An 11,082-nucleotide genomic window follows, 5' to 3' on the forward strand; every position below is an offset into this window, starting at 1 on the left:
TCTTTAATGCCCATCACCCAGTTACCCCATCCCCCCCAACTCCCGTCCACCTCCTCTCCAGCAACCCTCTATTTGTTCCTCATAGCTAAGGGTCTCTTATGGTTTGTCTCGTTTTCATCTTTTATTATTCTTTCCCTTCCCGTGTTTATGTTTTCTTTTGTTTTCTCTTGACCATTCTTTATTCTTTTTTTTTAGTTTATTTTTTATTTTCAGCATAACAGTATTCATTATTTTTGCACCACACCCAGTGCTCCATGCAATCCGTGCCCTCTCCAATACCCACCACCTGGTTCCCCCAACCTCCCACCCCCCGCCCCTTCAAACCCCTCAGATTGTTTTTCAGAGTCCATAGTCTCTCATGGTTCTCCTCCCGTTCCAATTTCCCTCAACTCCCTTCTCCTCTCTAACTCCCCATATCCTCCATGCTATTTGTTATGCTCCACAAATAAGTGAAACCATATGATAATTGACTCTCTCTGCTTGACTTATTTCACTCAGCATAATCTCCTCCAGTCCTGCCATGTTGCTACAAGAGTTGGGTATTCGTCCTTTCTGATGGAGGCATCATACTCCATAGTGTATATGGACCACATCTTCCTTATCCATTCGTCCATTGAAGGACATCTTGGTTCTTTCCACAGTTTGGCGACCGTAGCCATTGCTGCTATAAACATTGGGGTGCAGATGGCCCTTCTTTTCACGACATCTGTATCTTTGGGGTAAATACACAGTAGTGCAATGGCAGGGTCATAGGGAAGTTCTATTTTTAATTTCTTGAGGAATCTCCACACTGTTCTCCAGAGGCTGCACCAACTTGCATTCCCACCAACAGTGTAAGAGGGTTCCCCTTTCTCCACATCCTCTCCAACACGTTGTTTCCTGTCTTGCTAATTTTGGCCATTTTAACTGGTGTAAGGTGATATCTCAATGTAATTTTAATTTGAATCTCCCTGATGGCTAGTGATGATGAACATTTTTTCGTGTTTATGTTTTCTTAAATCCCACATGTGAATGAAATCATACAGTATTTGTCTGACTTATTTTGTTCAGCATAACACCTTCTAGTTCCATGCACGCCATTGCAGATGGCAAGATTTCATTCTTCTTGACAGCTGTTTATTTATTTATTTATTTAACATAAACTCTGCGGTCAATGTGGGGCTTGAACCCCAAGATTGAAAGTGACATGATCTACCCATTGAGCCAGCCAGCTGCCCCATTTTTCCCTTGATTCATTGATTCAACAATATACTATTAGGGTGGGGCACCTGGGTGGCTCAGTGGGTTAAAGCCTCTGCCTTCGGCTCAGGTCATGATCTGAGAGTCCTGGGATTGAGCCCCACATCAGGCCCTCTGCTCAGCTGGGAGCCTGCTTCCCCCTTTCTCTGCCTGCCTCTCTGCCTACTTGTGATCTCTGTCAAATAAATATAATCTTAAAAAAAAAAAAGAATTAAAAAAAAATACTACTTGGGTACCCACCATACCCCATCACACACCATGGACATAAGGGGCAGTAACACTATTACAAGAACTATTAGAAGTAACACTATTAGAATTTAGAAGTTCTGAGCTTTCACAGAACTGGGCGCTGGGGGATTTGCCAGGAGTGAATGGTCAGTGGTGATTCAGGCAAGGTGTTCTTGGCCCCTTTCAGGAACTCAGTAAGACTGGGACACTCTAGGGGCACCTGGGTGGCCCAGTTGGTCAAGCATCTGCCTTTGGGTCAGGTCATGATCCCAGGGTCCTGGTATGGAGCCCTGCACTGGGCACTCTTCTCAGCAGGGAGCCTGCTTCTACTACTCCCTCTGCCTGCCATTCCCCTGCTTGTGCTGTCCAATAAAATCTTTAAAAAATTTTTTGAGTGGGACACTCTAAGAACACAGTTGAGAACAGGAGGCAGCAACTGGAGGAAGATCTACTCACTCAACAGCGCCTTCCTCACCTTGCAGTAACACGGGTCTCTGCAACTTGAAGAAATCCAGTGGCCTCAGAAAGGTGCATCTGAAAGCAGAAGTGCAGAGCACAACACAGGCTGGAGAACTCCCAGAAGTGAATGATATTTTGAGTTGTGAAGAGTGGCGCTGGGTTCCTTTTTTAAAAATGATGCACCCCAAATTGAGCCCATCTCAAGACAGCATGGAGTGGGCAGCTGCAGCTAGCTTGAGTCTTTCAGCAAAGGGAAGCTACAAGGCCTTATGTAGAAGAAAAACATTTGCAGGGGAAATGCCTGGACTGAGACTGGTTCACATCTCTGACCAATTAATTGGATATAGTTGGGGAAGTGACAGAAGTGCTGACCTGGCCACAGGAACCCACTCCTGCAATAGGTCTCCGCCCACATTTCCTTTATCGCTCACTTTAAAACAGTTTCCTACTACTGCTCAGTACCAAACCCTGGCCTTCCATCTGGAACCTTTTCAGTGAGCACTGCTGGCTAGTGAGCGACTCCTTACGGAACTACTTTCCTACAAAAGCTCCTCGGGGAGCTCAGCCAGATCATCCAGATGGATGCTAATTTAATATTAAAACTATAAAACATAGATGCTTAAAGACAAGTTGAGACACTTGGGTTCTTTTGCAAAATGCCTATGTGCAGCGTGCGTATACCATATCTAATTTATAATCTCACACTTCAAAGACACCACATTTTGAGAGAAAATCACTTTATTCTATTAATTAGTTCACAAATGAGAACATCACAAAAGGTGACTTAAGGAGGCACACAAACATCCTGGCAGCCCCAAACTCAAACCATCTCAATGAACTTCTATTCAGTAAGAACATGCTTTTTCAAGCTGTAATTAAAGATGGAAAGGCTTAACTGGTGATTTTAGACTTTATATATTCACTGTTAATTATATATTTTTATGCTAAATTAACTTGGTCATGAGAGATGATTTTCCGTGTCTTCAATTTGAACTTCTTGATTAGGCTAATCCTGCAAACAGAAAAGGTAAGTTAGTAGAGTAATAACTGTATATTCTTGGCAAAGCAGAAGCCTTCCAAATGATAAAAAGACAGATGAAAGCCCAGGTTTATCAGATTCTTGCCTAAATGAAGGTAGGAAAATGAAAATGAGCATTTTAACAGATGGTGAATTCTTAGATCAAAAGGAGGAGATTATATAAACAAATTCACTGCCAGCATTCCAGATAGCCCAAACCTCAGAGTTCCACTGAGGGATGGAATAAACTCTTTTCTCAAATAAGGTGTGAAGAATGCCAATAACTTATCAGTCCTTATATCTAATCTTGGACATGGGTGAAAATGGAATCTAATTTTTTATTCACAGCTTTATGGCTAGATCACTCACATCCTGTAACCAGAACAAGACTTGACACACTAATCTACACCCACTTAAAGAAAAATCAGCATCACAATGTAACTGGCAAAAACTCAAGATAATGACTAGAAACCTCTGGACCAGCTCTTTGTTAGAAGAACTAGATTATTTTTAAAATGTAAACGAAATCTCCAACTTGTCAGTTTAATTTATGACACAGAATCCCAAAGTTATGAACTGAGCAGATGCAGGATCGAACAGGGACTGATGCATCACCTACCATTTGCAAATCTGCACTGTTTCAGCACCTCGCTGAAACCTTCACAAAGCTTAAGGTCACCCTGGTTCTGGGCGCACTCCAGAAACTGTTTCATCTCATAGTGGCAAGGGCCAAACTGCTGCTGTGGCTGCTGGTACGCTGGCTGGGCTCCCTGAGGCTCCTGAAAGGCACAACATTCAGGACCATTTAGAAAGCAAATTAGATCTACGCCTGAACAAAGAACAGTATCCAATGTCTTTGAGGTCAACTGAGGAAACATAACTAGAACTAGATGGAAATTAAGGTTTCCATCTAATAACATGGAAAGTGAAAAAATTTAAAGGCAAAAGCAAATGGGCTTTAACAAAATTCCAGTTATAAGAAGGAAGATTCAAGAACAATGAAGCAAAATACCAGTGAGGTTCAGTGAAGTTTCATGGAGGAGAAAGTGGGACTATTACAGAAAAATTGACAGATGAGAGTATCGAATACACCAAAATACAACAGGCTACACACCAAACACATATGCTCATCAGAGAAATAAATTCACATACTTCAGAAAAAGGGGCAGTGGCAAATGTCAGAGAAGAGATCATAGTAGAGAAGAGATTTAGAGCTACTGAAGAGATTTTTAAACACTTAGTAAGATTGAAACTAAATTTAAAATAAGGGGGAAATGGCTGTTTACAGTGAAATCAAGTTGAACTGCTCTTCTATTCCTTAAAAACGAATACAATTTGTTCAGTACTTGATGATGCTGATCTAAGCCACTAACAACTGCCAAGCTTGGCTCTTGATAAACCATTTTCTGTTAAAAGCACTGTGGATTCTAAAATTACAGACAGTTCCTATACATAAGGAACTTAAAAATAACTAGGTTTTCTCATAATGACCCACGGAAAGAAAACACTGCTCAAAACCTTACCTGGTAAGTGATGTCAGGCCTTGAAGGCTCAGCACTACTTCCTCCACCAAAGCCCCCAGTGATGGCGTGACCTATCGTGTGCCCAACAGCAGAGCCCACAGCCACGCCAGCTGCAGTGGATGCCATCTGGGCCATGAGACCGGGCTGCCGGGGTGCAGCCGCAGGTGAGCCAACAGCAGATGGGGGAGCCGCTGCTGGCGGCTGAGCTGCAGGCGCTGGTCTCGGTGCAGCTCTCATCTGAGGAGCCCGGCTAAGAAAGAACAGAACAGAAAGTATGAAATGCCCACCTGCTACCAGGTTTGTACTTAAAGGAACGGTAGTGTTGACCATTTAACACAGGTCTGAATTGCAGGGGCCCACTTTCAATGTGGATTTTTTCGATAAATACAGGATAGGTACACCACCGTATGTATTTTCTCATGATTTCTTAGTAACATTTTTCCTTTAGTTTACTCTATTGTAAGAATACAGTATTTTAATAATAAAACATACAAAATACATGTTACCTGCTTCTGTTATTACTAAGGCTTCTGGTCATCAACAGGCTCTCACTAACATGTCCAGCACTGCTTTAAAAATCTTCACCTATGGCGGTGGCTCATGTCATGACCCCAGGGTCCTTAGATTGAGCCCCCCATGGAGTTCCTGGCTCATCAGGCTACCTGCGTCTCCCTGTCCCTGCCACTCCCCCCTGCTTGTGCTCTGTCAAATAAATAAAATCTTTAAAAAATAAAATAAAGGGATGCCTGGGTGGCTCAGTTGGCTGCCTTCGGCCCAGGTCATGATCCCAGGGTCCTGAGATCAAGTCCTGTATCGGGCTCCTTGCTCAGCAGGGAGCCTGCTTCTCTCTCTGCCTGCCTGCCTCTGCTCTCTGACAAATAAATAAAATTTTTAAAAAATAAAATGTTATGTTTCCTCCGGCCATTTTTAGATTACTTCCTCGGGTGCTCTTGCCCCAAAAAAGGCTAGGTCAGAAGTTTATACTTCGGTTCCATCAAGGTGCATCTGGCATCACTTTAGAAAAATGTGGTTTTTGGTTCTTTGGAGAGAAACTTCTTTCCGTTAAACTTCTTTCCCTATACTCCTAGCCTACTGTTTCACCACAATCCACCCTACTCCAGAAAACCAGTGTGCTAAAACGTCCTGAACTGGAAGACTCGGGTCGGACCTGGCTTTCCTACGCACTGACAGAGGGACCGTGGACAAGTCACTTGCTCCGAGCCGTCGATTTCCTTATTTCTGGAAAAGATGAATAACATCTCTCCCTAAGGTTACTGGTGTTGAGGTTAAAGTGCGAGTAACCGTGTACTTTCAAAATATTTTAAGACCTAGAAAAGGGGGGGGGGGGGCAGGAGGCTCAGCTGGTTAGGCGTCCACCTTCCCCGCGGGTCATGATTCTAGGTCGCGGGATCGAGGCCCACATGGGGGGGGCCCCCTCCCTGCTCAGCGGGGAGCCTGTTTGTCCCTCTCCCTCTACCGCGGCCTCTGCTTGTGCCCTGACAAATAAGTATTACAAAAAGAAGAGAAAAGAACTAGAAAACGTCCCCTACACGGGAGGCTTCAGTAACTGCGTTCCCGACTAGGCCGAGCCCCCGGAACCCACTGCTGGTGCTCAGATCTGCCAGTTTACTGAAATGCGGGTCATTTCCCCCAACCCACGGCCTTTCCGGCACACTCCTCCCCCTCTTCCTCCGGGGGGGGCTCCTCCTGACGTTTCGGCTCCCACTGGAGGACGCCACCTCCAGGCCGCGGCCGCTCCGAGGTAAAAGGCGCTCTGGGAGCGCGCGGCGGGCCGGGCCGGAGCGGGGGTCCTGAGTCCCAAGCCCCTCCCGGAGGAGTCACTTAACTCAACGGGCTCTAGGGAGTCACGGGCGCTCGGAACCGGGAAGGGCCCCCGCCGCGAAACCCAGCCGAAGGCCGTGACAACCAACGAGCGGCGGCGGACGCTGACCCCCGCCACGCCGGCCTCCGGGCGCCCCCGGCCGCGGCGAGGCCTAGCGCGGCCTCCGTCTGCGTCACGCGCCGGCTGGGCCTCAACCCCCTACGGAGGCCTCACCTGGCCGGAGGGGCCATGCGGGAGGTGCGGCTCCGGCTTCCACGCGGCATGGTTCCTGGCGGAGCGGCCCTGCTTCCAGACGTCCGAGACTCGGCGGAGACCCCAGCGGCTTCGGCGGCGCCGCAGAACGGAAAACAGGGGGCGGGCTGGGCCTGCGCTTGCGACCAATCAGCGCGCACGCAGAGGCTCCTGCTCGCCCACGTCCGCGCGGGCCCTGAAGGTCGCTGGAAGGGCAGGACGCCACAGCGGCGCCAGGTCGCACGCGGTTTGCGTCATAAGCTCCGCGCCGGACGCCGGCAAGGGACCGGAAGTGCGTGAAGTAACCGCGCGAGGGTTCTTCCCCAGCTGAGCCTGAGTGGGCGGGGCTTGCGGTTCGCTTCCCTGGGCGCGAGGACCGTCGCCGCTTCCCTCCGGACCGGCGTGTTGTTAGTCGGGCGGACAGATCTCTGGCGCGACTGCCGCTGCCCTCGGACGCGTTAGCTCTCAGCATGAAGTTACTCGCCCGGGTCGGGTGTTCTGAGTCACCGTGTGGGCGCGCGGTAGGGACTGAACGAGGGAGCCGGAATACCTCAGGCAGGATCGACGGCGCCGAGTCGGACCGGTTTGTCTTTCTCTCATCTGGGCTGAGGCAGCAGAAGTGGAGATTAGCGGCGCCTCGCATTTATGGCTGCGCGTGTTCGGACGCTCTTAGTCTGTGTCCCGGCCTGTGCGCGTCAGCGGGGTAGGACCGTCCGCTGGTAGTCACCCGTGTTCCGAACGACGGTCCGGCGCCCGCGAGGCCCTGCAGGTCCACACGGCAGCACGTGAGACAGGCAGGCAGCGGGACACAGACGCCCGCAGGAAGCAGGTCGTGGCGACAGGAACAGAAGCTGCGCGAGTGAGATGGAAGTTGAGAGGCAGGAGGGGGCGGCGGTCTTTGAAGAGGCGGCATTGAATAGACTCCTGGAGGAGGCACCGAAAGGAAACCAGGTGTCGATCAGGGGTCGCAGCAGGCCCGGCGGAGGGAACAGCAGTTGCGAAAGCCCCAAGTGTGTGCGTTTCCGTGACTGTTGGTGCGACAGGCGGCTGCAGTAACGTTTCCGAACCGCTGCAGTAAGGGGGGAGGTTGGCTAGTGGCATTTCATGGGAAGGGCCTTGGGATGGGGTGGGATTTATGGAGGAGGAGAAGCGGAGGTGTTCCCTGCATTTCTGCGTGGATGTCAAGAGACGCCTTCCCCTTCCACCAGAGTAAGAGAGTTTAACGCATTATTTCCAGTAACAGGGAATGTGTGTGCATCCAAAAGGTAAATAACGCACAAACCTTTCACGAAGAAGTTTTATTTTCACTCAATGAAAGCTTTAATAATGATGCGACTTTGTACTTGCCGGCGGAGAATTCATAAGCGGAGAAGGAGTAAAGGAGCCAGCCTTGTATAGGACATCGGGGCCCCAGAAGAGCATAACTGTGGACAGTTCAGGCAAGCATCCAGAACAGACTTTTAAAATCATTCCTGGCTTAAGTCATTAATTCCTACACTGAAGAGAGAATATTACATATTTGTACTAGGCTATTTTGTAATGGTATAAGATTTGAAACAACCTAGATTCCTGTCAGTAGAATACTGATTTTTTTTTAAAGTCACATCACATACTATGTAACTATAAAAAAGAGCTCCAGACAGCAGCTTTTTCTGTCCAGGCTTTAATAAAACCACCCCTGTGCACCAAATATGTCTCAAGAATTCTTTCTTGGTCATCAGCTCTGGACCCCACCTCACCAAACCTCACCTGTATTCCAAAACCACATCATTTGGTACCTGAATGTGGAGCTTCTGGGTCTTTTCATCTGGACTCCGAGCTTCCACACAAATTTGGTGAGTGCTTTCTCTCCTCTTCCTTTACTTTCGTTGCAGGGGCCTGATCTGTGTACCTGAGGAATGGGAGCTAGCAGGGCGCGCCTGGAAGGACTGGTGCGAGATCAAGTCTTAGCCAATGTCCCATGTACACGATTATAGCGGAATACACTCTTATTCTGGCGAGTATTAAGCCTGCACACCACATCTGTGAATCGTGCAGGTTCCGCCTACCCCCATTCATCTTCGTTATGCGTAAGATGAACTACTTTCTTTGTGGACTTGAAACGAGTTACCGTAGCAACGGGGAAAAGAAACCACCAAGAGTTAAAATGCCGTTCTTGTTGCTTTAATTAGAAACCCTAAAAAGGCACACCCCTTGGACACTTGGTGTTACTTAACAATCACAAGGAAAAGAGGCGGCGGCGGTCAACTTGGGCGACGTCGGGAAGAAATGCTGGTTCACATGCACTCTCCCCTGCGGAGCACAGCTGCCGCCGAGCCGGAGAAAACACTTCGCTCGGGGCCGCCGGGCGCCCCGCAGGGAACCGCCAGGCCGATCACTGTCCCCGGCCGGCGCGCAGGCGCTGGAGGAAAATGCTCCACTCAGTCTTAAAGACATGTTTCCGCACCGCCGAGCCTCTTCTCCGACTCCCCACTCTGACCGTGTCGATCCTTCACGCCATTCGTACTGCGGCCCAGGGGCGAGCGGGGCCGGCCGTGACTCGCCAGCGGGAGCCGCCGCGCGGGGGGGGAGGGGGGCGAGACTGCCCGCCGCAGTCGCAGACGGCCAGCACAACCCGCGCCCGGGCGGCCAGGGTTCTGGGCCAGGGTCCGGGCTGCTGCAGCCCGCACGCACCCGCGCTCAGACCAGGCGGGTGCGCGCGCGGGGCTGCAGCTGGCGCTGGCGACGCTTGCGCTGGCCGTTGAGGAGCTTCTGCGCGACCTTGCGCTCGTGGCCGCCGGGCACCGGCCAGTTGGTGCGCAGTTCCCGCTCGCGCCGCGTCCGACCCTTGCTGCGCCCGGCCCCGCAGGCCGGGAAGTCGCGCAGGTAGTAGTAATCCAGGCAGTCGTAGAGCTCCTCCTCGGAGTTCACGGGCGGCCACCCCTCCGGTGGCTGCGGCGGGACCTGAGCCTGGGCGCTGAGGAGAACCGGGTCCATGGCGTTGCGCCCCAGGGCCGCCCGCCCGCGCGCGCGCGCGCTCCTGGCAGACCGTGCCCCGTCTTCCGATTGGCTCTGCCCGCGGGGGCGGGACCTCGGGTGACGTCACAGAGCCCGGAAGGAGTCGCTCGCGGGAGCCCGCGCTCCAGTCGCAGGAGCAGCGGCCGCTCCCTCCCCTGCGGCGTGTGGCCGCGGGTGCGGGAGGGGCGTTCGGCGGAGTCCGGCCGAGCCCTCGGTCCACGCTGGCCCGAACGGGAAAATGGCCCGAAGTCAGCCGTGAGAGACTGCGTACGGGAAACCGGCCGCGCGCGTCCGGAGACTCTCCTCCGCCGTGAACATCAGTCAGGTTGTAGGTGACGGAGGGAGCGCCCGGTGGTGACGTGAGGTGAAGCGGTCGCTCCCGTACGAGCAACTCTGGTGTCCCGGCAGCGCAGGGCCCCACGGCCGTCCACCGAGGAGACCGAAAGGGAGGCCCGTAGAGCGCTGCCAGCACTGCGGCCGCACGAGCGCGGCTCCTTTCCCTCCCGCGGTCCCCCTCTCGACGAGGAAGGAAGGAATGATCTGAAGCGGGAGGCGAGGAGGGGCAGCGAGAGATCCCCACGCGGGCCCGCTGCGGCGCCGGGAGCCGCGCGACTGCGGATTCCTCGCGGGAGCCCACGACCCCGGCCAGCGGGGCCGCACTCGTTAGCCGGACGCGCCGGCGGCTCGCGCAGGGGCCCGAAGGAGGGGCGGCGGCGCGGGGAGGGGGCAAGAGGACCCGGGCCGGGGGACTGCGCCCGAGTGGAACAGGTCTCCGCGCTCCGGGGGCCGCCGCGGCACCGCAGGGCGGGAGGCTCCGCGCTCCGTGGCCCCCGGCTCAGCGGCGACGCCCAGGGCCGATTCCCCAATTGCTGTCGCTCTCAGCGCCGCTCCCGGGAGTCACGGCCGCGACCGCCTTTATTGTGCGGAGGGTTAACAAGCCCAGATAATTCTCGTCCCACAAAAATTGCGGCTCCCCTCTTGGGGATTTTCTTTTTAACAGATCAAAAACAAAACAAAAAACGCCTTCCCTGATACTCGATCTTGCAGGGTTTGGTGCTGATCTGAGTTTTCCCTCCGCGCTCTGAAGCCCGCTCCCGGCTGGGGCGTGGCCTGCGTACCCGCTCCGAGGGCGGTTTCGGGGGATCCTTAAAGGAACGAGTCCCCGAGAGTATTTTTAATAAAACGCCGAGAGGATTTTCTCTTCCGCCCACGTCTTATATTCGCTATTGCGAAAAAGAGAAACTAATATCGTTTTACTACTCTCCCACGCACGGTCTTTAAAAAAAAATCTCTCCGGAGTTTGTTGTCACGAAAATATTCAGATACCTCAAGAGTACAGAGAATAGAACAATGAACCCCCGTATTCTCCACGCGGTTTCCGCGCTTAACAAGAGCCTGTCACGTTTGCTTTGCACATCCCTGTTTTCTTCTGCGGCGGACCTAATGTCATCTCACCCCGATATTTCTCCATATGAGCTCTAAAAAATTAGACCTATTGCAGTGTTATCTTCACACCTGACAAAATCAGCCAGTCTTGTTATTAG

At 51.9% G+C, this 11,082-nt stretch overlaps 1 protein-coding gene across 1 annotated transcript; it reads right to left on the reverse strand.

Annotated features, from left to right (window-relative positions):
* Positions 1 to 2,646: 2,646 nt before the first annotated feature.
* Positions 2,647 to 6,717, reverse strand: CHCHD2 (coiled-coil-helix-coiled-coil-helix domain containing 2). The gene is made up of 4 exons (XM_045074888.1): positions 6,524 to 6,717; positions 4,468 to 4,717; positions 3,564 to 3,723; positions 2,647 to 2,938 (listed from the first exon to the last, which is right to left on the reverse strand). Exons 1-4 carry the CDS (start codon positions 6,571 to 6,573, stop codon positions 2,928 to 2,930), a joined length of 471 nt encoding a protein of 156 aa, XP_044930823.1. The 5' UTR covers positions 6,574 to 6,717; the 3' UTR covers positions 2,647 to 2,927.
* Between the last annotated feature and the right edge of the window lie 4,365 nt (positions 6,718 to 11,082).

The sequence above is a fragment of the Mustela putorius genome, unplaced genomic scaffold (genome assembly GCF_011764305.1).
Source record: "Mustela putorius furo isolate JIRA1106 unplaced genomic scaffold, ASM1176430v1.1 tig00000139_pilon_pilon_pilon, whole genome shotgun sequence".
Lineage (NCBI taxonomy): Eukaryota > Metazoa > Chordata > Mammalia > Carnivora > Mustelidae > Mustela > Mustela putorius.